This window comes from Myxine glutinosa, chromosome 1 (genome assembly GCF_964187855.1).
Source record: "Myxine glutinosa chromosome 1, kmMyxGlut1.1, whole genome shotgun sequence".
Classification (NCBI taxonomy): domain Eukaryota; kingdom Metazoa; phylum Chordata; class Myxini; order Myxiniformes; family Myxinidae; genus Myxine; species Myxine glutinosa.
In genome coordinates, this window is record NC_136261.1 from 271,987,244 (window position 1) to 272,013,708 (window position 26,465).

Here is a 26,465-nt window from a genome sequence, read left to right on the forward strand (position 1 = left end):
CTCCCGAACCCCTCTTCCTCTCGCTGTGCCACTGGATATCCCATAGCATCCCATCACCTATCCTTGACTGGTATATCCACGAGTAATAAACTAATAAAAGTACACTCAAAGTTATTCAGTTATTTGTTGCATCAGTCCTGTCATGTCGGCGTGCTCCTGATGCAGTACCCAGATCTGTCGATTAGGCTAGAAAATTAAAGTTTGGCCAGGGTAGCAGGGTTAATTTGGGGGATATTTTGACCATGGTGTCTCTCCTTCATCAATTTGGATAACTACCGATTCTTCATCGTACGACATTGAGGGGATCTTTCACATTCAGCAGTTAACACTATCCGGTGGGGTACCCTGCTTAACATCGACCCGAGGGATGGCATACCTTGCAAAAATGCATGCAGAACACAAATATGGCAGTTTTTAGTCAAGCCAGAAATCCAATCCATAATAGACAGCTACGAATGGTAAGTGTGCTACCTTAGCACCATCCTATTTTACAACTGCCAAAGTCCTCTTTGCGTTGGTTGTACCCCACAATGCAAGTCGGTGGCCAAATCTTCCCCATTCTTCCCTGCTGCCCGGATTCATCAGGGCAGAGCGGTCACGGTCAGAGTGCTGATTGGTCCACATGGACCAGCCCTTTCCCTCTTGTCTCTGTCTCTTCTCCCTCTCTCATTCTTTCTCTTTCTCTCTCTAACTCTGTCATGGCCCTGACCTCGTGAAGGTGGGGGTACACCATCCTGGATGTAGGAGATATCTGGGTCGCTCCTGGGAGATCGATCGGCTGTCTCCGTGCCGCGGGCTTCTTCGAGAGAACTCTCCAGGGCTATACAACAACAACAACAACAACAACAACAACTCCCAAAGTGATTGTCATTACTAGTATTAACAATATTTGTGTGAAAGAAAAGAAAAATAACAGGCAGAAATAAAATTTCATGAAACATCATATTTGTAGAAGAAAGTGGCAATAGGAATGGGAGAGAGGGAATGGTTAAAACTGAAGCAAAAGGATTTAGTTGATCTAACTTTTTATTTGGGTGCGTCACACACTAATTGTTGCATCCAGTTTTCTCCAAGTAAAATGAACAAGTTGACTCAATAGAGCAACCTGCGATTGTGCCCCCCTCTTCACTTAAAGTGTCCCAGAGGCCTTTGTCACCGAAAAACATTCAGAGAAGCATTAGCTACAACAGATGGCCTTCAAATACCTTGTAAAAATTTAGGAAATCTAAAATATTGTGCTCGAGAGATTCAGCATTATAGTTATTCAAAGTCAAAAAACGCATAGTACTTGAACATTGGTGTAATGTGTTGTCAACGTAATCCAACATAGAGGAATAAATCAGCCTGGCCAACACTGACATTGCAACCTGCATAGTTATTTTCCAGACTAATGTTCCTTGTTCAAAGGTAAAAGCTGCAGAAAGCACTTTTAGAATTTCAACTGATTTCTCCTTTTATTTCTGTTAAACGACCATCATCGTGGTGACCTTTATGTTCCTTTTTTACAGCACATTACAAGTCGTCGGCACAAAGATCGGGTGGCTGGAAAGCCTGCAAAACCAAAGTTCTGCCCCTACAACAAACTTCTACGAAACCCGACACAACTAACAGTGAGTGTTCTTTGCAGCATTTCTTTTTTTGCATACAAAGTCGAGGCTCATGGAAGAGCTAGAACACAAAATGGACCACAACATAAGAGAAGCCGACCAACATCATAGAAAGGGGGAAACATACGAAGATATTTTGGAACTGTGCACTTAGAAAATAAGTGACAGCAGCATTAAGTTCTAAAAACTGGGTTATTGAAGAACTGCTTCAAAAGACTGTACAGGTTCATTAATGTCAAAGTGATGTGATGTCTACAAATAGTTGTATTGTGAGTAAGTGACAGTAATTGCCTCCACCACCGAAGGTGAATGGAGGTTGTGTTTTCACCCCTGTTTGTTACTTGCCGGAAAAATTTTCCGGCAAGTATGTTGATCTGTTCGTTTGTTTGTCTGTTTGTCTGTCTGTTTGTCTGTCTGTTTGTCTGTCTGTCTGTCTGTCTGTTTGCAGCACTGCGTCTACACCGTTGCACGTAGAATCCCCAAACTTTGCACACATATTGGTCTTGCCCTGGAATAGACTGTGCCCAATTGATGACGTCATCGGTGACGTGGTTCGGCCGCCATCTTGGAAAAACCGAAAAACTTTGCACCTCTATATCTCCGAAAGTACTGAACAGAAAAAATCGAGACATGGCTCATTGTAAAGAACTCTCCATGGGGAATAAAATATGTAAATGATGACGTCATCAGTCACGTGGTTCGGTCGCCATCTTGGAAAAACGGCAAAACGTTGCGCCACTATATCTCCAAAAGTGCTGAACAGAAAAAATTGAGACATGGCTCATTGTAAAGAACTCTCCATGGGGAATAAAATATGTTAATGATGACGTCATATGTCACGTGGTCGGCCGCCATCTTGGAAAAACGGCAAAACTTTGCACCACTATATCTCCAAAAGTGCTGAACAGAAAAAATTGAGACATGGCTCATTGTAAAGAACTCTCCATGGGGAATAAAATATGTTAATGATGACGTCATCAGTCACGTGGTCGGCCGCCATCTTGGAAAAACGGCAAAACGTTGCGCCACTATATCTCCAAAAGTGCTGAACAGAAAAAATTGAGACATGGCTCATTGTAAAGAACTCTCCATGGGGAATAAAATATGTTAATGATGATGTCATATGTCACGTGGTCGGCCGCCATCTTGGAAAAACGGCAAAACTTTGCACCACTATATCTCCAAAAGTGCTGAACAGAAAAAATTGAGACATGGCTCATTGTAAAGAACTCTCCATGGGGAATAAAATTTGTTAATGATGATGTCATATGTCACGTGGTTCGGCCGCCATCTTGGAAAAACCGAAAAACTTAGCACCTCTATGTGTCCAAAAGTGCTGAACAGAAAAAATTGAGACATGGCTCATTGTAAAGAACTCTCCATGGGGAATAAAATATGTTAATGATGATGTCATATGTCACGTGGTCGGCCGCCATCTTGGAAAAACGGCAAAACTTTGCACCACTATATCTCCAAAAGTGCTGAACAGAAAAAATTGAGACATGGCTCATTGTAAAGAACTCTCCATGGGGAATAAAATTTGTTAATGATGACGTCATATGTCACGTGGTTCGGCCGCCATCTTGGAAAAAAATTGCACCTCCATATCTCTGAAAGTGCTGAATAGAAAAAATTGAGACATGGCTCATTGAAAAGAACTCTCCATGGGGAATAAAATAAGTTAATGATGACGTCATCTATCACGTGTTTCGGCCGCCATATTTGTCCTAAATCGCCGACAAAAAAGTACATTCCGGCAAGTCCTCGGTCTCTGACCGATTTTTCATTACTTGCCGGAAAAATTTTCCGGCAAGTATGTTGATCTGTTCGTTTGTTACTTGCCGGAAAAGATTCCGGCAAGTATGTTGATCTGTTCGTTTGTCTGTTTGTTACTTGCCGGAAAAAATTTTCCGGCAAGTATGTTGATCTGTTCGTTTGTCTGTCTGTTTGTCTGTCTGTCTGTCTGTCTGTCTGTCTGTCTGTCTGTTTGCAGCACTGCGTCTACACCGTTGCACGTAGAATCGCCAAACTTTGCACACATATTGGTCTTGCCCTGGAATAGACTGTGCCCAATTGATGACGTCATCGGTGACGTGGTTCGGCCGCCATCTTGGAAAAACCGAAAAACTTTGCACCTCTATATCTGCGAAAGTACTGAACAGAAAAAATTGAGACATGGCTCATTGTAAAGAACTCTCCATGGGGAATAAAATATGTTAATGATGACGTCATATGTCACGTGGTCGGCCGCCATCTTGGAAAAACGGCAAAAATTTTCACCACTATAACTCCAAAAGTGCTGAACAGAAAAAATTGAGACATGGCTCATTGTAAAGAACTCTCCATGGGGAATAAAATATGTTAATGATGACGTCATCAGTCACGTGGTCGGCCGCCATCTTGGAAAAACCGAAAAACTCTGCACCTCCACATCTCCAAAAGTCCTGAACAGAAAAAATTGAGGTATGGCTCATTGTAAAGAACTCTCCATGGGGAATAAAATATGTTAATGATGACGTCATGTATCACATAGTTCGGCCGCCATATTTGTTCTAAATGGCCGATAAAAAAGTACATTCCGGCAAGTCCTCGGTCTCTGACCGATTTTTCATTTGTCTGTTTGTCTGTCTGTTTGTCTGTCTGTCTGTCTGTCTGTCTGTCTGTCTGTTTGCAGCACTGCGTCTACACCATTGCACGTAGAATCGCCAAACTTTGCACACATATTGGTCTTGCCCTGGAATAGACTGTGCCCAATTGATGACGTCATCGGTGACGTGGTTCGGCCGCCATCTTGGAAAAACCGAAAAACTTTGCACCTCTATATCTCCGAAAGTACTGAACAGAAAAAATTGAGACATGGCGCATTGTAAAGAACTCTCCATGGGGAATAAAATATGTAAATGATGATGTCATCAATCACGTGGTTCGGTCGCCATCTTGGAAAAACGGCAAAACGTTGCGCCACTATATCTCCAAAAGTGCTGAACAGAAAAAATTGAGACATGGCTCATTGTAAAGAACTCTCCATGGGGAATAAAATATGTTAATGATGACGTCATATGTCACGTGGTCGGCCGCCATCTTGGAAAAACGGCAAAACTTTGCACCACTATATCTCCAAAAGTGCTGAACAGAAAAAATTGAGACATGGCTCATTGTAAAGAACTCCCCATGGGGAATAAAATATGTTAATGATGACGTCATCAGTCACGTGGTCGGCCGCCATCTTGGAAAAACGGCAAAACTTTGCACCACGAAATCTCCAAAAGTGCTGAACAGAAAAAATTGAGACATGGCTCATTGTAAAGAACTCTCCATGGGGAATAAAATATGTTAATGATGATGTCATATGTCACGTGGTCGGCCGCCATCTTGGAAAAACGGCAAAACTTTGCACCACTATATCTCCAAAAGTGCTGAACAGAAAAAATTGAGACATGGCTCATTGTAAAGAACTCTCCATGGGGAATAAAATTTGTTAATGATGACGTCATATGTCACGTGGTTCGGCCGCCATCTTGGAAAAACCGAAAAACTTAGCACCTCTATGTGTCCAAAAGTGCTGAATAGAAAAAATTGAGACATGCCTCATTGTAAAGAACTCTCCATGGGGAATAAAATATGTTAATGATGACGTCATCGGTCACGTGGTTCGGCCGCCATATTTGTCCTAAATGGCGGATAAAAAAGTACATTCCGGCAAGTCCTCGGTCTCTGACCGATTTTTCATCTGTCTGTCTGTCTGTCTGTTTGCAGCACTGCGTCTACACCGTTGCACGTAGAATCGCCAAACTTTGCACACGTATTGGTCTTGCCCTGGAATAGACTGTGCCCAATTGATGACGTCATCGGTGACGTGGTTCGGCCGCCATCTTGGAAAAACCGAAAAAATTTGCACCTCTATATCTCCGAAAGTACTGAACAGAAAAAATTGAGACATGGCTCATTGTAAAGAACTCTCCATGGGGAATAAAATATGTAAATGATGACGTCATCAGTCACGTGGTTCGGTCGCCATCTTGGAAAAACGGCAAAACGTTGCGCCACTATATCTCCAAAAGTGCTGAACAGAAAAAATTGAGACATGGCTCATTGTAAAGAACTCTCCATGGGGAATAAAATTTGTTAATGATGACGTCATATGTCACGTGGTTCGGCGCCATCTTGGAAAAACTTTGCACCTTGATATCTCCGAAAGTGCTGAACAGAAAAAATTGAGACATGGCTCATTGTAAAGAACTCTCCGTGGGGAATAAAATATGTTAATGATGACGTCATATGTCACGTGGTCGGCCGCCATCTTGGAAAAACGGCAAAACTTTGCACCACTATATCTCCAAAAGTGCTGAACAGAAAAAATTGAGACGTGGCTCATTGTAAAGAACTCTCCATGTGGAATAAAATATGTTAATGATGATGCAATCGGTCACGTGGTTCGGCCGCCATCTTGGAAAAACGGGAAAAATTTGCACCACTATATCTCCGAAAGTACTGAACAGAAAAAATTGAGACATGGCTCATTGTAAAGAACTCTCCATGTGGAATAAAATATGTTAATGATGACGTCATCAGTCACGTGGTCGGCCGCCATCTTTGAAAAACGGCAAAGCTTTGCACCACTATATCTCCAAAAGTGCTGAACAGAAAAAATTGAGACATGGCTCATTGTAAAGAACTCTCCATGGGGAATAAAATATGTTAATGATGACGTCATATGTCACGTGGTCGGCCGCCATCTTGGAAAAACCGAAAAACTTTGCACCTCCACATCTCCAAAAGTCCTGAATAGAAAAAATTGAGACATGGCTCATTGTAAAGAACTCTCCACAGGGAATAAAATATGTTAATGATGACCTCATCGGTCACGTGGTTCGGCCGCCATATTTGTCCTAAATGGCCGATAAAAAAGTACATTCCGGCAAGTCCTCGGTCTCTGACCGATTTTTCATCTGTCTGTCTGTCTGCTTGTTTGTGAACAGGATATCTCAAAATGTTGTGGATGGATTCGGACGAAATTTGGTGGAGAGGTTGGGTATGTGACAAGGACGAAATGATTAGCTTTTGGTGAAGATTTGAATCAGGATCGGGATCTGATAATTTTAAGTGATTCTTCATCTTTGAGAGATAGGGCCAAAGACGATATATAGCATGATGTTTCAAAAAGTTGTGGATGACTTGTGGCAAAACTTCGTGGATGAGTTGCTTAGGTGATGAGAACATTCTGATTGCAAGTTGGGTCAGGTCCGAATCCAAATCCAGCCTATCAGTTGGATACAAAATGTAAACTGTTCAATGTAGGTACGCTCTCTCCCGGGTGTCATTCTAGTTAGGACATGTTAATCCCATCTGGAATTTACTCAAATCTTTTTTCATTGCCAGGTAAAGGAGTCCCAGAAAAGTACGTTTTCATCGCCCTTCTTAGCCACCATCAGTAATGCCATGAACCTACAGGGAGCCCTGCACTCATCTGCAATCCCTCTAACGGCTCACTCATTACCAGCACCTCCTCTTTCACGTTTCTTTCACGGACAACCGCCCATCAGGAATGCACCAGGAGTTATGTGCACCCCAACTCGAACACCCATAATGTTTACCCCTTACTGAACTTCAATTTTGTCCTTCCTCCCACCACAATTGTGTCCCACTTTTCCTTAAACCAATTTATTGAGCTCTTCAATTTAGTAATGCAGGTTTCAAGGAATACAGATGATTCTACATCACACAATTTTCAATGGCATCTCTGAAGTGATCACTACTTATTGTACAAAGTTGCCACTGAGTAAAGGATAACAATTTTTTTAAAATATAGATACTTGAGGCCCATGGAGGAGCAGTCGAGCTTTTTCATGAACCTCAATCTTGAAACAAGCACTGCTACGAAACGAGAAGGGCAGTTGAACAGACAAATTTTCACCTTGTGTTTTCACAAGAAGTTATTGGTTACAAGCAAATTTACAGCATCACAGGACCTTTGCTTTTAAAACACAACACACAACTTTGCAGTTTTTGGTACCAGTAACTGAAAAAGCTGTTTATCATAAGGTGGTAGTAAAATGATTTGGTTCAGCTTAGAGTAATTTCAATGTTAAAGATTTTATCTCTTGAAGTATCTTTATTGAGAAATTAATCTGGAGCATCACTTCATGACCTCATCATTACAAATGGGATTCACATTGATGTTCGATGAATATTATGACTATGGGATTAAATAATTGGCATGATGAAAGCTCTTCTTTGATTACTTGCAGATTCTGAAGTTGATCTGATATTAGAAGTAAAAAAACGTGTTTGTTACATGGATAGCGTTGTGCTTATTTGTTCAAACATAGCAATGGTATTTTAACTGTTAATTCTGGTGAGAATGCTTGACAATGTACTAACACTTGTCTTTTTAAAATCGATCTTATGATAAATCAGATTGCCTAAGTACTACTCAAATTTCACAACCTACAACAGCAATAGTAACATTCCTCATTCTGATTAACCAAGGTAGATTGTCTGACTTGATGATCCCCAAAATGGTAGGTGCTAAATGAATGAGACAAAAAGAAGAAAGTGCTGACTAATCTAGCAGAATCGCTTGTTTATAAATACATGGAATATGCATTTCAAAAAGTCCGATAAAATTAACTGACATTTGCTGTTGGTTTAGCAATGACATTGTAAAGACTTAGTGTTAAAACAGTGTGGAATACTTTTGTGTAAAACTTTTACTTTGTTTAAAAATGTAAAAGCTATAGTTTGTATCGCATAAGTAGCAGGTCTATTTTTTTCATTAGGGTTACTTCCGAGAAATACATTTGATCGGAAATGATTGTTGCTGATCAACTTGTAGAAAAAAGTGCTTGTGTGCTTCGTTTAATGTAAGCAATGAAAAATGTGGTCCCATAAATTATGATAAACCTATTGGAAAAAACTTCCATTAAAAGTTACGGATACTAAAATCGCATGTTGAAATTTAACTTGTATACATTTTCAAAGAAATTTTGTATGATGATTTTATTGTTTCCAAGAATGTATTAGTTTCTCAAAACATTGTTACTGTAGATGGAAAAAAATTATTTTATATATTGTATACTGCAAATATTTATGTACTTTGTATTTAGTCTAACAACAGGGATGTGCTCAATGACGAAGTGTTGAAAAGGCGTTAATGTCATTTCAATTTTCGGGTGAAATAATGATTAAGAAGACATTATAAAATCTTAATTTTCTAGATAATTGTATGTTTCGTTGCCTTATCAGATGTAGTTATCCTGGGACAAATTGGCCATCTTTGCAGGAAATAATTTAGCTTCCCCTTCTCCCCCACCCACTGCATTAATAAGCTAAAATATACTAAGACACTGCTAAGTCAACTCTCTCATCCAGGGCATCCTCACTCATATAGCATGATTATTTAACCCATCCTGTCAAGCATCCATGGTAAGAGTTAAAGCTGCAGTGACTTCAGATCAGTATAGTAGTGTGTTATTTACGAATGTAAACAATTCCAATCACTTTACTAAAAAGCTTCCTCATTCGATGTTTTTTTGTTGTTGTTGAGGTGTGGAGGTTGAAAGAGGTGACAGCAAGGGAGGCATTAAAAGAGAGGCTGAGTAGGGTAGAGGATGATGTGGTTGAGCTTGAAAGTGGTTGGATGTCAATGAAAGATAGTCCGTTGGGAGTAGATAGTCCGTTGGGAGCCGTCGGTGAGGTATGTGGATGGACAAAAGGACCACCATGGCACTCGGAAACATGGTGGTGGGATGATGAAGTTGGAAAGAGGATTGACGAGAAGAGGAAGAAGTTCAAGGAGTGGCAGAAGGCGAAGGGTACGGGAGCAGAAAAAGCAGCGCATGAAAGTTATAAGGCAGCTAAGAAGGCTGCAAAGAAAGAGGTAGCAAAGGCGCAGGAGGCATGTAGGAAAATGTTCGGAGAACGCTTGGATTCGGAAGAGGGTCACAAAGCAGTATTCAGGATTGCAAAGCAGATAGCGAAAGAGAGGTGTGATGTGATGGGGGTGAGTTGCTTGAAGGATGAAGTGGGAGAAATCGTTGTGGACCCAGATGGAATTAAAGGAAGATGGAAAATATATATGGAAATGCTGTTTAATACAGAGAATGAATGGGATGGCAACATGGAGAGTAACCCAGTTTTAGGACCGGCAGAGAAGATAACTGAGAAGGACGTTGAGGAAGCAATAAAAGCAACGAAGAGTAGAAAAGCGGAGGGCCGACGGGAGTTGTGGGAGATATGTTGAAGGCAGCAGGAAGTTGGGGTGTGAAGAGAATGACAGAGATCTGTAATCTGGTGGTGAAAGAAGGCTGCATTCCAGTGGATTGGGCACTGAGTACCCTCGTCCCTCTATACAAGGGGGAAGGTGACCCTCTGGAGTGTGGCTCATACCAAGCGATAAAGTTATTGGAGCATGCAATGAAGGTATTGGAAAGGGTGATGGAGAGGAGGATAAGAAAGAAGGTGAAGATCGACGAAATGCAGTTTGGATTTATGCCAGGAAGAGGAACGACAGATGCGCTCTTTATTGTGAGGCAGTTGCAGGAGAAGTACATGGAGAAGAGGAAGAAGTTGTTTCTTTGGTTTGTTGATCTGGAGAAAGCATTCGATAGGGTTCCACACAAAGTATTGACATGGGCATTGAGGAAGTTAGGAGTGGAGGAATGGTTGATCAGAGTAGTGATGGCAATGTACAAAAGAGCGCGCACAGCTGTAAGGACGAAGGACGGGAACAGTGGTGAGTTTGAGGTGAAGGTGGGAGTGCATCAGGGGTCGGTACTAAGTCCACTACTATTTGTAGCTGTGATGGATGTGCTGGCTCAGAACGTAAAGGAGGGTTTACCATGGGAGTTGTTGTATGCAGATGATCTGGTGTTGATTGCGGAAAGTATGGATGGACTGAAGGAAAAGATGAACAAGTGGAAGGAATGTATGGAGACAAAAGGTCTGAAGGTGAATATCGGAAAGACGTAGGTGATGGCAAGTGGTAAAGCATGTGGTGAGGTGGAAAGAACTGGGAAGTGGCCATGTGCTGTGTGCAGGAAGGGTGGCGGAGTGAACTCCATTCAATGTACAATATGCGCTGAGTGGGTTCATCAAAAATGTAGTGGTCTGAGAGGTTCATTAAACAGTGTGGCAGCTACATTCAAATGTAGGGTGTGTACAGAGGGAGCTGCAGATGGAGGAAATGTTGAGTTGGATCTTGGAGACGGCATGAAGCTGGAAGGTGTGAAAACATTTTGCTACCCCGGAGACATGCTGAATGGAGAAGGTGGATCAGACTCAGCAACGGTTGCTCGAGTGAGATGTGCATGGAAGAAGTTTCGGGAACTGAGTGGTGTGCTGATGAGGAGGGGAGTGTCATTGAAGCTGAAGGGAAAGGTGTGTGCTGCATGTGTGAGAAGTGTTATGATTTATGGGAGCGAGACATGGGTAATGAACGTAGAGCAGCAACGAAGGCTGGAAAGGATTGGAAATGCGAATGGTTCGGTGGATGTGCGGAGTATCGTTGAGAGAGAGGAAGACAAATGATGAATTGCGAAAGATGATGGGAATTGAGCCTGTGATTGATGCTGTGAAGAGGAACAGGTTGAGATGGTTTGGTCATGTGTTGAGGAAGGATGAAAGTGACTGGTTGAGAAGAGTGATGGAAATGAATGTAGAAGGAAGTAGAGGATGGGGAAGACCGAGAAAGACTTGGCTAAAGATGGTGGAAGAAGAAATGTGGGAAAGGGGGTTAACAAGGAGAGATACAGAAAATAGGGCAAAATGGAGAAGATTGTCGTGGGGACCGCAAGGCTAACCCCCGCTCTAGCAGGGAAAATGGCCTTAAAATGCATGTTGTGTTGTTGTTGTATTCGATGTTTTTTTGTATAAAATCAGTTCTCATATGCTATTTAATTTTATCTTTAGCCAATTAGATGTTTTTTTTAATTGTGCAATAGAATACTGTGGTATGGCTATATCAACAAATTTGATATGTCCAGAAATATGTGGGAGATTCAAAAAGTTATACGAACGGGATGCAATGGTCCAAGACCAAACCTTTTGATTTTGGAAAATACACGAATGTGGAATTAAGAAAAAAATCATATAAATTTATGCAATGCAAAACAAAAAATAAAATACTTTGGTTTGTCTTGGATTATTGTGAGTGTTGTTTGAAGCACTTTTTGAATAACCCACGTATGCAAAAATCGAGCAAAAGTATAGGTACAATTGGATCTATATGTCTGTGATCAGAAAACAATCGTCAAGGGTAAGCCTCTCCGGGCGACTATATTCCAATGATGGTCATATTTTTTCAGACTACCATATGACCTTAACTTTCAACATTTAGGAATAAACTGTAAATTAATAAAATGCGTCCCCATCGACAATCTATCCATAAAACTCAACATCATGAAAATCATAAGAAAATTATTCTAGTTATGATCAAAAAGGTGTTTTTTGTTAATTAGGTCACAATCCAAAAAAGTAGGTCAAGCACCCAAATCAAATATCAGGTGCCCAACTTCAGTACAGATCCACTATTATAATGCAAGAACATATGCCAAGCGGTCTTTGAGATTCCAGATTGGAAAAATTGAGCAGGAACAAAAAAGCATTTTTTTTGGAGTGCCATTTGTCCTTGATCTTTAATTCAGAGGGGTCTTATTTAAATTAAGCGTAAATGTGCCTTACTTTGGATTATCTAGAGAGGGCAATTCCATTCTCATCAGACAAACCTTAGTTGAGTTATGGTGAAAAAAGTTTAAATGTCTATAATTAGATCATGACCTTAAAATTAGGTCAAGGTCAAAAAAGTATGTCAACCCCAAATTCCCATTATTGATACAAAATTTCATTCTGAAAGTCCCAGCCAACTCTGAGATAGAAGTCTGACATTAGCAGAAAAAAAAAGAAGAAAACAAACCAAGAGAAAACCTAAATGGTGGTTTAGTACTCCTTGTGGTCTAACAAACTCTGTGGTACCATTAAGAATTAGGGGCACTAATTGTATAAACAAACCCTACAACAGGTTTGGAGGGAAGCTGGGACAATGTAACAATTGGTGTCAGGAGTGGGATATCAGGCGCGCCGCCCGTCGTCATCCAGGGCGGAGCCCGAGGGTCGCGCGACCAACCAGGGCCGAGGTGAGCACCCCCGATGGGCGTGTCCAAAGCGCAAATATGGGGAGAGTAATTTAACCCATCCTACAGGGGTAGGCTTTAATAGGTATGAAATCCCAATGGTTGTTTCAGTTTATTCAATTCCAAATGTTTGTGTCACTATCACTCACATTTTATACAAAATATGGTAAGAGATCAGTCATAATATTGTGCCATTCCTCCTTCAGAGCAAGTGCAGGATCAAAAGTAGATGATGGTATCTTAACTCTGGCCCTCGGGTGGCTTTCTAATATGTTTCAAAGTAATTCCTTTGGGCTGTGATTCTTGATTGGATACTGCAGATTTTCAATGTTGTCGTCTTCAAACGAATTCACATACACACACACACACACACACACACACACACACACACACACACACACACACACACCATAAAGATACAAACATGAAAATTTCAGATACAGGAAATGTAGCATGTCCATTGTACTTATACATGGATGATTTAAAGTTCTTCACAACAGACAACAAACAATTTGCAGAACAACTGAAATTAGTGAAATGTTACACTGACGACATTCAAATTGAATTTGGTTTAGATAAGTGTGTCAAATGCACATCCGTACAAGGTGGTGGTGGTTTGTGTGCAGCGACCCGGCTGCTGGTTGCATCATTTTTCTGTGGGCGCGTCTGCCGCTGATGCAATGCCTCTCTATAATCAGTTATCTGGTACTCATTTTGCCGACCTGGGAAGGATGACAGGCTGAGTCAACCCCACCTGGTGTTAATTCAACGGGTTTCGAACTCAGGACCTGAGGATCCCAAGCCCTTACACGAGTCTCGATTCTGTATACAAAAAACAAACAAAAAAAGCCCGCCGCCCTAACCATTGGGCCAGCACCAGGTGATCGTACAAGGTAAACCAACGAAAAATGGACAACGTAAACATCGACCTAAATTCAACAATATAGGAGCTGGAGAATGAAGCATCATACAAATACGTAGAAGAGGGCCACCGAATGTTAATATTACCGAAGAGGGTCATGAAAAATATGCAAAACAATTACCACAGAATACCTGCGTATTTAATGAGGCTGATCCTCAAAGCATATCGCTCCCCAAGTAACAAAATAAAAAACGTACAGCAACTCAGTAATAAAGTTCCAATACAGTTGTGGAAAAATGAAATGGCCACAATTGGAAATCAACAAACTATATATCAAAACAAAGAAAATCCTCACTGTCCACAAAATGTTCTACAAAAATCAGTGCATCCTGAGAATATACCTGCCGAGACAAGAAGGAAGTAGCGGCGTGATGGAGCTCAACCAAGTGCACAGCGTGATAACTGTAGATTGGCGTAGTACATGAAAAGTTCAACAGACTTCTGAATCTAATTATTAGTATGCGAGCACAAAGACAGCAAGCAATAAAGGTATCACAACCCACCATGCAAAACACTTACAAAGACTGGTGTGAATAGAAGATGCCACACATGAAACCAAAACGGCAATGAATACAGCACCAACAATTGCAAAAAAAAGACAAAATAAAAATATAAAGTGAAATATCAAGAGATATACACCGGCAACTGGGAGAACGACAAAAGAGCAGCGAGATAATAAAAAAAGAGTTGGACAGATTGGGCATTGACATAGAAGGCTCATTGGAATGGCTAAGAAGAGGTCAGCTCAACTGCGATGGAGAGCGAATCAAGATTAATGCACAAAGCCAAGGAATATCAAACACCAACTTTCTCAAGAAAATGGTGGGACAGTCAATCGGACAAGTGTACGTTCTGCAAGATGGAAACAAAGCACGAGCCACTTTCTATCAGGATGTAAAAAAAAACTCACATCAGAACAGCTGTACACCCAAAGGTACAACAAAGTATGTAGAGTAATCCACTGGCACATCTGCAAAAAATTCAATATCCCAGTTTCAAAAAACTAATGGAAACATGAACCAAATGCGATCACTGAAAAAAAGGACGTAATGTTCATGTACAACTTAATGATCCCACCGAGTGTCAACATAGTAAACAAAGCATTGTGACCAGATTTTGTACTGAGGTACAAACAAATAAAATATGGCATTGCAAATTGAGGTGTTGGTACCTAGCGATTTTGGACTAAACAACATAGAAATCAAGAAAATTACCAAATACCAGCATCTCAATAAAGAAGTGAAAATATATTGGAAGCTGAAGAGTGCCAAAATTGTACCAGTGATAATTAGAGAAATGGGAATGATCAAGAAGCAACTTATGGAGATCTTCAAAAACATCCTTGGGAAAATTACCAAAGAAAAAAACTGCATTTGGAAGCTGACTGTGGCTCAGGGATGATCCTAAAAAGAGCCCTCGGAACAAAACGTTGAGAACAACAACATTTTACAGCTTAGTCCATTAATCTTGATCCCATTCTGAAACGGAGGTGGATACTTCAAGCCCTGCAATTACTACATTCTACCTTTTGAAACACGCATATGGAGATAACCCATATATGAGATCATGGTGAAGAGCATAAATACCATCACCATTGTAGTGCATCAAAGCAACTTGTTCAAAATGTCACATATTGTCAGTGTGATCGACTTTCTTTTTCTATGTGCACTGTAAAAATGTAGGCACCGCCAGAAAAATGTGTATTGACACACTAATTATTATAGGATGTTTGGGGTCAAGCACATCAGTCTACGTTTCTCGATAAAAATTTCAAACCAAATAAAGAAAACAAATGCATTGCTGTAATTATGGCTGTATTGAACAGATTTAGAGATTCTAGATCATATAGATTTCTCTTGAATTTACACAAAGTAGATGTGTTGCCACTATGTGGAAGGAAACGCCTTCTCGGCGTCTGAAATTTCCAGCTATTTTGTGGCTGCTGGAGTTGGGTTCAAAGCACTTCAAATCGGGACCCTCCATGCTGTTATGGATTAGGTCTTCACTTGTTGATACATGAAGACTGCTTCACATATCAGTTACGGAGGACGTTTCACATTAGTGTAAGATGTTTTGCTCCATAGATTGCCCATAATATCAAATGACTGTACTAACCTCCAAGCAAAGAATGCAGTCAGCTTCTTCTGAGACATTCATTCATTCAGCCTCAAGCAGTATAACACAAAGAGAATTGGTCAGTGTGGATATCAGTATATTTTCCAAACAGGCAGAAATGTGGATGTGAAAGTCAACATGACCGCAAATGGGAAAAATAGGTTTTTTCTGATCTTTTCAATTCTCTATGTTAGGGAACTATATTTCCTCACAAATACTAGGATATAAAATGTAAAACACACATGATTTATTTTTACATTTCCAGGTTGTTGCATTTGTAAACTTTTTGCATTTACTGCCATATTAGTTTGCACACCGTAAATAGGTTGTGAAACAGTTAATGTGTAGCTGCGATTGGTTAACTTTGACAAGACATCACTCCACTCAGTGATTATTCCCTCTCCACTAAAGAGATTGCTTCACCACAATTATAGGTCTGCTGCGCTCACTCATATAGCGATAGCACCACAATATATCACTTCAACCCCCAGATGATGCAGACACCTGACAAGTCCTTACACAAGCAGTTTCACACCTCTCCTCTGATGACAGACTATTGCTGTCACCTGATAGTTGAATACAAGTAAACTACTTCAGTAGTAATAGGCATATTTGCAGAAAGTTTTATCCAACGGAAATTAAACAGGTTTGTCAAGTTATCTTTTAACTCCAGTCATAACAAATGACACCAACATATTTTTATTTTCTTTGCAGACATTTCAATCATGCTTTTGGGAATAATCAGTTGCAGCTGTGGGAATTCTGAGAAGGTTGGGTGGAGGCTCATATCAGGATTGAATTGACAACAAGTAACATCAAAGTACATGACAATGGCATATTGTACCATTGATTCAATATATTGTCATACTTGACATATTTTTTCTGGTTTATGGTAGTCAACACTGAGTCCTCACTTTAATGCCTGTAAAATTTATGGATCGAGGTCAACTTTGGTCAGTTAATTTTAAACATTCCAAATAAAATAAAATGTTCCAAACTTAAGCAAACAAGTAATTTAAGCTGAAAAAAAAAAGAAATACAGTAACTTTTGTTATGTATCAGGCCAGGACTGCAGGCTCGACTTTTAATATATATGTATATATATATTTTTAACTTATGCATATACCTTGCTTAATGAACTCTTGTCACCTGATTGAGTGAATTAAGTTGATGGAGTCTAGCGAGCTGTAGGATCTTGGGAGCAAGGGTCAAACAGCCCAACAGCGACTCCACTTTATAAGCAAACTTCTCCATTATTTTGTATTCAATGAATATTAAATATGGGTCTGGGTTCAATCACTGATTTTCTGAGTTCGAAAAGTATTAAATACCATGATGACAATGGATTACCATGTTTAATCTGTATGCTTGGAGGGATTTTGGGTGGATTTGGGTCCATCATAACTCTTGGTGTTCCAAATAATGAGATACAAAATATTTATTCCTCAATTCAAAGAAAATAAATTGTACATTTAACACAGACGCAATTAAACCAATGTTTCGATGAAATGCTTGATAGAAGGACATTTCCAGATTGTGAATGAGAATGTTTTTTCACAGTACTGTACTGCATATATATATATATATATATATTTATATATATATATATATATATATATATATATATATATATATATATATATATATACATACATACATACATATACATACATACATACATACATACATATATATATATATATATATATATATATATATATATATATATATATATATATATATATATATATATATATATATACTAACGGTCAAAAGTTTTAGAACACCTCAATTTTTCCAGTTTTTATTGAAATTTACGCAGTATAATGTCTCAATGTACTCTAAAATTAAGCATAGAAAAAATAAACAATTGGAGATAAAAAGAAATCATAGAATCATTTTGTTTAACAAAATTTAATTAAAAATTTTGACTCAGCAAAGTAGCCACCTTTTGCAGATATAATCGCTGAACCCACTCGTGGCATTCTTTCTACAATGGAAATCAAATATTGCTTGGGAAGTTCTTCTCAACACTGTTGCAGAAGTTCCCACAAATGTGGGAACAAATTTCAAATTCAACAAATACAAATTTCTTGGGAAAACCACATTGCCAAGCTGGCCTCCAAAGCCAGTCGCCGACTGGGCATCCTCCGTCATGCGAAGTCCTTCCTTGGCACACCTGAGCTCCTCACCACATACAAGGCTTTCATCCACAGCTCAATGGAATACTGTTCCCCCCTCTGGGCCGGTGCTCCTGCCTCACACCTAGCTCGACTTCACGCTGTTTAAGCCAAAGCTTTCAGAATCATTGGAATCTCCTGCGATGAAGCTAATTCCGAGGGCCTTTCACTCATTCACCGCAGGCAGGTTGGTGGTCTTTCTGTCTTCTAACGACTCCTCTCCGGCCTTGCTCCCCCCAGCTCTCTCTGTGCTCTGTCCCCCAAATATTCCTACAAGTCGCACAATATCTGCCAGCAACCCTCTTGTGGTTAAATTGCCAAAATCTAGGCTCTCTGCTCACCTTCACTCTTTCATTTCCTTTTTTCCCCACCTTTGGAACAAACTCCCCCACTCCCTTCAATCCCACTCCTCCCTCCAGGTCTTCAAAACAGCTGTTCACCACCATCTCATATCTTCCCCCATCCAAAACCTTGATCTTTTCTACCCCCGCTAATTCACCCCAAATACACTTTTTCGAAATTCCAACTTCTTTCCTGGAAGTGCTTGCAGTGTCCATATGTTTTATACCTCTCCCACCTCCCCCCAAGCCCTCTCCCTCCCAGAGTTCTCTCGATGTCCCTGCTCTCAAATGTTGTGTTTGTGTCCTTCCCCCTCTCTCCCCATCTTGTCTACCGCTCCCCTTATTTTGTGTCGGTTTGACTTTTTGTGTGATTAATGTTAGCTCTTTCACGAGCCTCGATCTTGTATACAAAACAACCCTTGTGGGTTGCTTTGCTTTCACCCTTCTGACCAGTTCATCCCAAACCAGCTCGATGGGGTTTAAGTCTGGAGACTGTGCTGGCCATTCCATGATTTGAAGCCTACCATCTTGTTCTTTTCCTCGAAGGTAGTTTTGACATAGCCTGCAGGTGTGTTTCGGATCATTATCTTGCTGTAGGATGAACCCTGACCAACTAGGCGTATACCAGAGGGTATTGCATGGCGCTGCAAAATGCTGTGGTAGCCCTTTTGGTTCAGGGTGCCAGTCACTCTGTGCAAGTCGCCGACTCTGGATCCAGCAAAAGAGCCCCAGACCATCACGCTTCCTCCTCCATGTTTGACAGTTGGTGTCACACACTGAGGAACCATCCTTTCGTCTATTCGACGGCGTACAGAAACCCTGCGTGATGAACCAAAGATTTCAAATTTTGATTCATTGGTCCATAAGACCTTCTTCCAGTCTTCAGTAGTCCACTGGCGGTGCTTCATGGCCCAGGCAAGCCTACTTTTCTTATTTTGCCATCTTAGCAATGGCTTTCCTACTGCCACTCGACCTGTGAAACCTGCAGCTCGAAGTTTTCTCTTCACAGTTGAAAATGAGACTTGCTTATGTCAGGGATATTTTCCTACAGTAGTATGTAGTAGATGACCCAAAAATTCAATGTCAGAAGAGAGTCAAAATTTTAATTCCCAAGGAGGACAACACTTTCTGTCTACAAGGAAATACACAGCAAGAAACAATAACCTTTATCAAACCATATCACAATTCACAAATTACATTGCAAGATTCACAGAAGGTCCCAAGTGAAATCCTGGTTCAGTAGGGATGCACAAAGAAAACATCATAAGGATACAGTAGCATGCACAGTATACAGTCAACATCACAGAAGGTCCCAAGTGAAATCCTGGTACAGTAGAGATGCACAAAGGAATGTCATACCAAACACCAGGATGCATAGAATACAGTTAACATACAGTGTAAACATACAGAATCGACCAGCCAAGTAAACATCCTAAGTACAGCATTACAAACCTAGTGAAAATCCTAAAGTACAACACACCAACATCATACAATTCCAGTGCTAATCCTGCTAACTGGATCAGTTCTGTTTCTTATACAATTTCACATGGGAGGAGCAAGTGGAGGGGGGAGGAGCGAAGAGAGGGGAGGAGAGCAGTAGGATTGGTTGGGCAAAGTTTGGGTGGGAGGGAGCAAGGATCGGGGGATACAATGTGTTTGGTCGAGTGAAATCTTGAGACGAGGGTACTCCCCGCTGAGAGCAGATCTGCATTTTCAAATTATTTAATGAGAAGAATGTGTTGGTCCAGACTCTTCGGCGCCGAGACTCTATCAATCATAACATTGCGTTAACGTTATTATAACTCTGCAGCAACGTTTTATAACGCCATTGCAGGGACATGAACTTATGGTTTAATATTTAGACATCAATAAAACCAGGCATACAATAAAAAGTCCTTATTTAATCCTAAGGTCACTCAGTAGCTATGACAATCACATCCTTTTTCAATCTGCAACCTCATCTCTTCCCTCATAAGTCAAAATCATACTGCAATCCCACAAAAGATCTTTACTGAGAAGCAGAGAGCCAAAGAGAGCTAGCCTACATGGATTTTATACTTTAGACTAACCACTATCAAACACTAACAAGCTATAAGTTTTTTTTATTTGATTCAGTGTTTAACCATCGTTCTTTTGAAAGATTTTACTGAGAACGCTGACAATTTCATAAAACTATATATTCGATAAATAGAAAGAAAGTGCAGTGGGCCCATCCCCCATTCTCGGCCAGTGCGAAGCAAATTATCCACCTTCCATTGTCCAACGGGAACTCTTTTGCCCAAACTCTGCAAAATAATTACCAAGTATTTTGCATTTACTTATCAATACAATGTTTATCTTGGACTTTGTACTGAGTCGATTATTTGCTAATTACTGCAGGCAGCTGGTCAGACATTGTGTTATTCAGCTGTTAGTTTGTATTATTTAATTATTTACCAAGAAGACAATACCAAACTCTCCAAACACCAATACCAAACACCAAACTCTCCTCCTATGGTATCCATGGAAATCTCCATGCATGGCTTGCGGACTTCCTCTCTGGTCATAGTCAACGTGTGGCCCTGAATGGATTTCTCTCATCTCCCCTTCCTGTTCAGGCTGGAGTTCCCCAAGGAAGTGTGCTGGGCCCTGTGCTTTTTCTGGTCTTTATCAATGATCTCTCCGACTCTCTGGAAAATCCTCTCTATCTCTTTGCTGATGACTCCACTCTCTGCCGCTCCATTCCTCTTCCCTCAGATCGGCAGTCTGCAGCCTCCTCACTCTCTGAAGACCTGGACAAAATCACAGACTGGTCAAACAAGTGGAACATGTCTTTCAATCCTGAAAAATCTCACTCTCTTACTATGTCTCTCCGAAAAGATCGACTGGACAACCCTCCCATCTACTTTCTCAACAATCCTCTCCAAGAAGTTCTGTCGCTCAAGCTTTTGGGTCTCACTATCTGCCATGATCTTTCTTGGGAAAACCACATTTCCAAGCTGGCCTCCAAAGCCAGTCGCCGACTGGGCATCCTCCGTCGTGCGAAGTCCTTCCTCGGCACACCTGAGCTCCTCACCACATACAAGGCTTTCATCCGCAGCTCAATGGAATACTGTTCTCCCCTATGGGCTGGTGCTCCTGCCTCACACCTGGCTCGGCTTCACGCTGTTGAATCCAAAGCTTTCAAAATCATTGGAATCTCCCGCGATGAAGCTATCTCTGAGGGCCTTTCACTCACTCACCGCAGGCAGGTAGGTGGTCTTTCTGTCTTCTACCGACTCCTCTCCGGCCTTGCTCCCCCAGCTCTCTCTGTGCTCTGTCCCCCAAATATTCCTACAGGTCGCACAAGATCTGCCAGCAACCCTCTGATGGTTAAACTGCCGAAATCTCGGATCTCTGCTCACCTTCACTCTTTCATTCCTCTTTTCTCCCGCCTGTGGAACAAACTCCCACACTTCCTTCAATCCCTCTCCTCCCTCCAGGTCTTTAAAACAGCTGTTCACCACCATCTCTTATCTTCCCCCATCCATAACCGTAATCTTTTCTACCCCCACTAATTCACCCCAGATCCACCTTGTTTGAAATTCCAACTTCTTTCCTGGTAGTCCTGGCAGTGTCCATATGTTTATACCTCTCCCACCAGCCCCCCTCCCCCTTCACATGCCTCCCCCCCAAAGCCCTCTCCCTCCCACAGATCTCTCGATGTCTCCATGTCTCTCGGTCCCTGCTCTCAAATGTTGTGTTTGTGTCCTTCCCCCTCTCTCCCCATCTTGTCTACCGCTCCCGATGTTATTTGTTTTATGTGTCTGTTTGTCTTTCTGTGTGATTAATGTTCGCTCTTTCACGAGCCTCGATCTTGTATACAAAAAGAAAAAAAAAAAGACATACTCGATCTAACATTACCTTATTTCCAAAAACCCTATTTGTTATACCCTCAGTCATAAAAATGATTTTGTCATGACAATATGTGATCTACCATTGCCTCCACAAAGAATTTTTACTTTTCTCGAGCAACGAATTTGGTCAGTGTCGGAGATAACTTGCCAACTGTAGGAAATCCCAGATTCTGCATGGAAACCACAAAAAAACTTGCAGACTAGGAAAGCAGGATGTGGCTCATAGAAATTAATTGCTTCATAAATTTACACTTCCACACTTACTTCCACCAGTGTTAAGCTGTGCTTGAAGCTGTTGTCCTGTGAGCCGCCTATCACACAAGCTGTTGACTCTCAGAAACTTGTCTTCTGATTCTGCTGTGGCTGTGGGTCTTCCAGACCTCTTCCTTTCAGAGTTTCCTCCAGTTTCCAATATACTACTTCCTGCAGTGCAATATTGTCCAAATAATGCTTCAGAGGGTGTAATAACAGTCTGTTCCAATACAGCTTTTATACAAACAGGGGATTTGTAATCAAGTAATCAGCAGAGGTTGGGACACCTATAGGAATTGTTTGCATCAACTTCCAAGGCTTAATTTACTTACATTGCTGCAGAACAGCTGTAAGTTGTTCACCCATTACTTGTTCCCTGAAGAAGGCCTTTTTTTTTTTTTACAAAATAACTGTGCAATTTACATTACTTTCCCGTTTTTGCGAACACAAACTTTTTTTAAACCTCGAGCAGTTTACTGCTTACCTTTCTACAATTTCAGGTTATTCACTGGACATTAAACCATAAATTTCAATAAAAACTGGAAAAATGTAGGTGTTCTAACTTTTGACCAGTAGTGTATATATATATTCTAAAGTTTCATTTCATTTCATATCATAGCCAAATCACAATATGTATGTATGTATGTATGTATGTATATATATATATATATATATATATATATATATATATATATATATATATATATATATATATATATATATATATATATATATGTATATATATACATATATATATATATATATATATATATATATATATATATACACATAAATCGGAATGTGTGGAGTGTAACGATCGCTCCTCCCACTCCCAACGCATAAGAAATCCCGCACATGCGCAGACCATAGTGTTGCTTCCGACATGGAAGGCTCAGCAGGGTCACTCAATAACATTGATATTCTTATGGTGGTCATTGTTTAAACATAAATCGGATTGGATATAATTTATAGTTAGAATTTTGAACAGTATGTCGTGCTGATGAGAGTAAATAACCTCGAAATCTGGATAGATGGCTCCTCTTGATGGTTAACTCTAATAATCCCAATGCTATTGAGTGACTCTGCTGAGGATTCCAAGTCGGAAGCGACACTATGTTCTGCGCATGTGCGGGATTTCTTATCCGTTGGGAGTGGGAGGAGTGCTCGTCGCTCTCAGCCCATTTTGATTTATATATCCACCCAATCACCAGTGCCTTCAGGTGCATTGGCTTGCATTGGTGGAGACAAACGTGTGCGTGGCAGACATGTGTTGTTTGTTTCTTGCGGATTATGCTGTGTTTGCCTAGTGAGACATGACCCATGGCTTAAGCTCACCTTTGAGATTAAGAGGTACCAATAAATATACTGTATATATATATATATATATATATATATATATATATATATATATATATATATATATATATATATATATATATATATATATATATATATATATATGTATGTACACACAAAACATATTTGTGTGTATATATATATGTATATATTATATATATATATATATATATATATATATATATATATATATATATATATATGTGTGTGTGTGTGTGTGTGTGTGTGTGTGTGTGTGTGTGTGTGTGTGTATACCTAATAAATGTGTGTGTGTGGGTATTTATATATATATATACATATATATATATATATATATATATATATATATATATATATATATATATATATATATATATATATATATATATTGCATAAGCCTTCAGAAAGAGATTTGATGTTCTTTGTTGATCTATCAGAAAGAAGTTTTTTTCATCGTTTTATTTCATTAGCGTTTTAACAAGTCACATTCCTTGGGAATTATACACATTTCAAAAATACAACTTTCAGCGAGAAAGTATCATTCTATAAAAGTTAGGCAAATCACTTATTTTAGCTTTTACAAATGCATTTTTCCAAAGGAAAGAAAAAAGCAGAAGCAATAACATGCATGTGAGGTGTGTTTGTTGAGGGAGAAACTAGATTTTTTTTGTACATAAAGAAATGTAAAAATTGTTTTTATCTGTTAATAGACATGATAGTACATGAAATGGTGAGATAGACACTCAGTTAACTATAACATTCCTACATTTTTCCATGACTGCCTATTTGTGCAATAAGGTAGAAGATGCATAAGGTTTTTGGTTTCCTACCTTCTTTATTGGTTAATATTTTTGTCTGCAACTTGCAATGGAGCATTACATGATGCAGTATGGTGTTGTGCTGGAGTGAGCTATCCAAGTTTTGCTATTCTTTGCCCGTATTTCATATCGCACTGTGGCACCTATACAAATACACTACAGATGCTCAACATGTGATACGCTTGTTGCTACAGGGTTAAAAACAATAAAGTTCTTTAAACTTGGTACTCTTGTGGTTTAGTGCCTGACTGTAAACTTTTTTCCAACACCTTTTCACCTAAAGAGAATTACTATCGTTTCATCTTGACAAACCTAATTGATCTTTGCCAAAATCAAGAGGATGGGCATACCAGGGTTTCCAAAGAACAAATGATTGCAATGTGATTCTTTCAGTGAACTTAGTTAATTATATCAATTTTTAAAAGGATGCAAGTCATCATTGAGGACACGTCTCCCAAATGCACTTTTAATGGGACGTGCAAATTTTACAAATTATATATATATATATATATATATATATATATATAATATATATATATATATATATATATATATATATATGTATATATATATATATATATATATATGTGTGTGTGTGTATGTATGTATGTGTGTGTTTAGGTGTGACAACAATTTCAAAATTGATCACTCAGTATTAATGTTTTACATCACCAAAACTTCAGTGTTCTCCAGCAGGGCAAAATACAGCATGTTCCAAAAAGACTTGGACAACTTTGGTTGTTACTGTATTTGGACCACAAATGATACAACGATGCCCTTTGGTTTATATGATACAAAAACTCAAAACGTTTTCTTCATTTTCAGGTCTAGTGGTTTATTGTACAAGAAAATGGTGACTTCACAGGAGAAAGCTCAGTGCGTCATCAAGACAAGATCCGACACACAAGTTCAGCGTAAGTAATTTCCTTCCAAGGTATGGAAGGAATCTACCATCGCAGATTAGTATCACAGAGTGATACAAGAGGTTTAAGGAAACTGAATGTTGGCAGAAACATAAAAGTACCGGTTGACCAAGCACAAGTGCAGCACATGTTGAACGGGTGCGTGGATCATTTCAACAAAGTCCCAGAAAATCAATCCGATGTATATCCAGAGAACTGGGACTACCAACCACCACTGTACACAGGATTTTGTATAAAAGATTGAAGCTTTATGCCTACAAGGTGCAGATTCTGCAGGAGCTCAAACCAAGCAATGGACCCAAACAAAAGGCATTTGCCTTGGAAATGCTCAGTCGCATAGAGGATGATGAAGATTACCTGAAAAAGGTCATGTTCATAGACGAAGCTTGCTTTCATGTATCAAGGAAGGTCAACCGGAAAAATGTGAGGATATGGGGCTCTGAAAACCTCCACATGGTCCTTGAACACATATGCGACAGTCCAAAGGTAAATGTGTGGTGTGGCCTTCTCCATGACCGCTTGGTGGATCCGTTTTTCTTTGTGGAGGATACAGTGACCTCAATCATTTACAAGAACATGTTAGAAAGATTCACCTTCCCACAGGTTGAAGAACTGCAACCTGATATCATTTTTCAACAGGATGGTGCTCCCCTTCATTGGGCCTTCGCTGTTTGAGCTGTCCTGAATGAAAAATTTTCACGTCGATAGATTGGCCGAGAGAGACCAACTGCCTGGCCCCCACGATCACCAGACATAACTCCACTTGATGTTTTCTGTGCGGGGTTGTCAGAGATGTTGTCTACAACACCAAGGTGGCAAACCTGCAGGATCTTCATTCTCGGATTACAGCTGCATGCGCAATGGTGGACACAAACATGATGAGCTGAACATGGCAATAACTCGTGTACTGCCTTGATGTCCTGCATGCGAAAAACTGAGCTCACAATGAAGTGTATTGATGGTGTGCA

General features: G+C 40.0%; 1 protein-coding gene across 2 annotated transcripts in view; it reads left to right on the plus strand.

The window, feature by feature from the left end:
• Nucleotides 1–8,551, plus strand: part of LOC137437459 (zinc finger protein 385D) — a 952,094-nt gene extending 943,543 nt beyond the window's left edge. For both annotated transcript variants that reach the window (XM_068131805.2, XM_068131812.2), the window contains exons 8-9: nucleotides 1,509–1,610; nucleotides 6,987–8,551. In XM_068131805.2, the coding sequence (XP_067987906.2) occupies nucleotides 1,509–1,610; nucleotides 6,987–7,211 (327 nt within the window). In that variant the 3' untranslated portion in view covers nucleotides 7,212–8,551. The remainder of the gene's footprint in view (nucleotides 1–1,508; nucleotides 1,611–6,986) is intronic.
• Nucleotides 8,552–26,465: the final 17,914 nt, after the last annotated feature.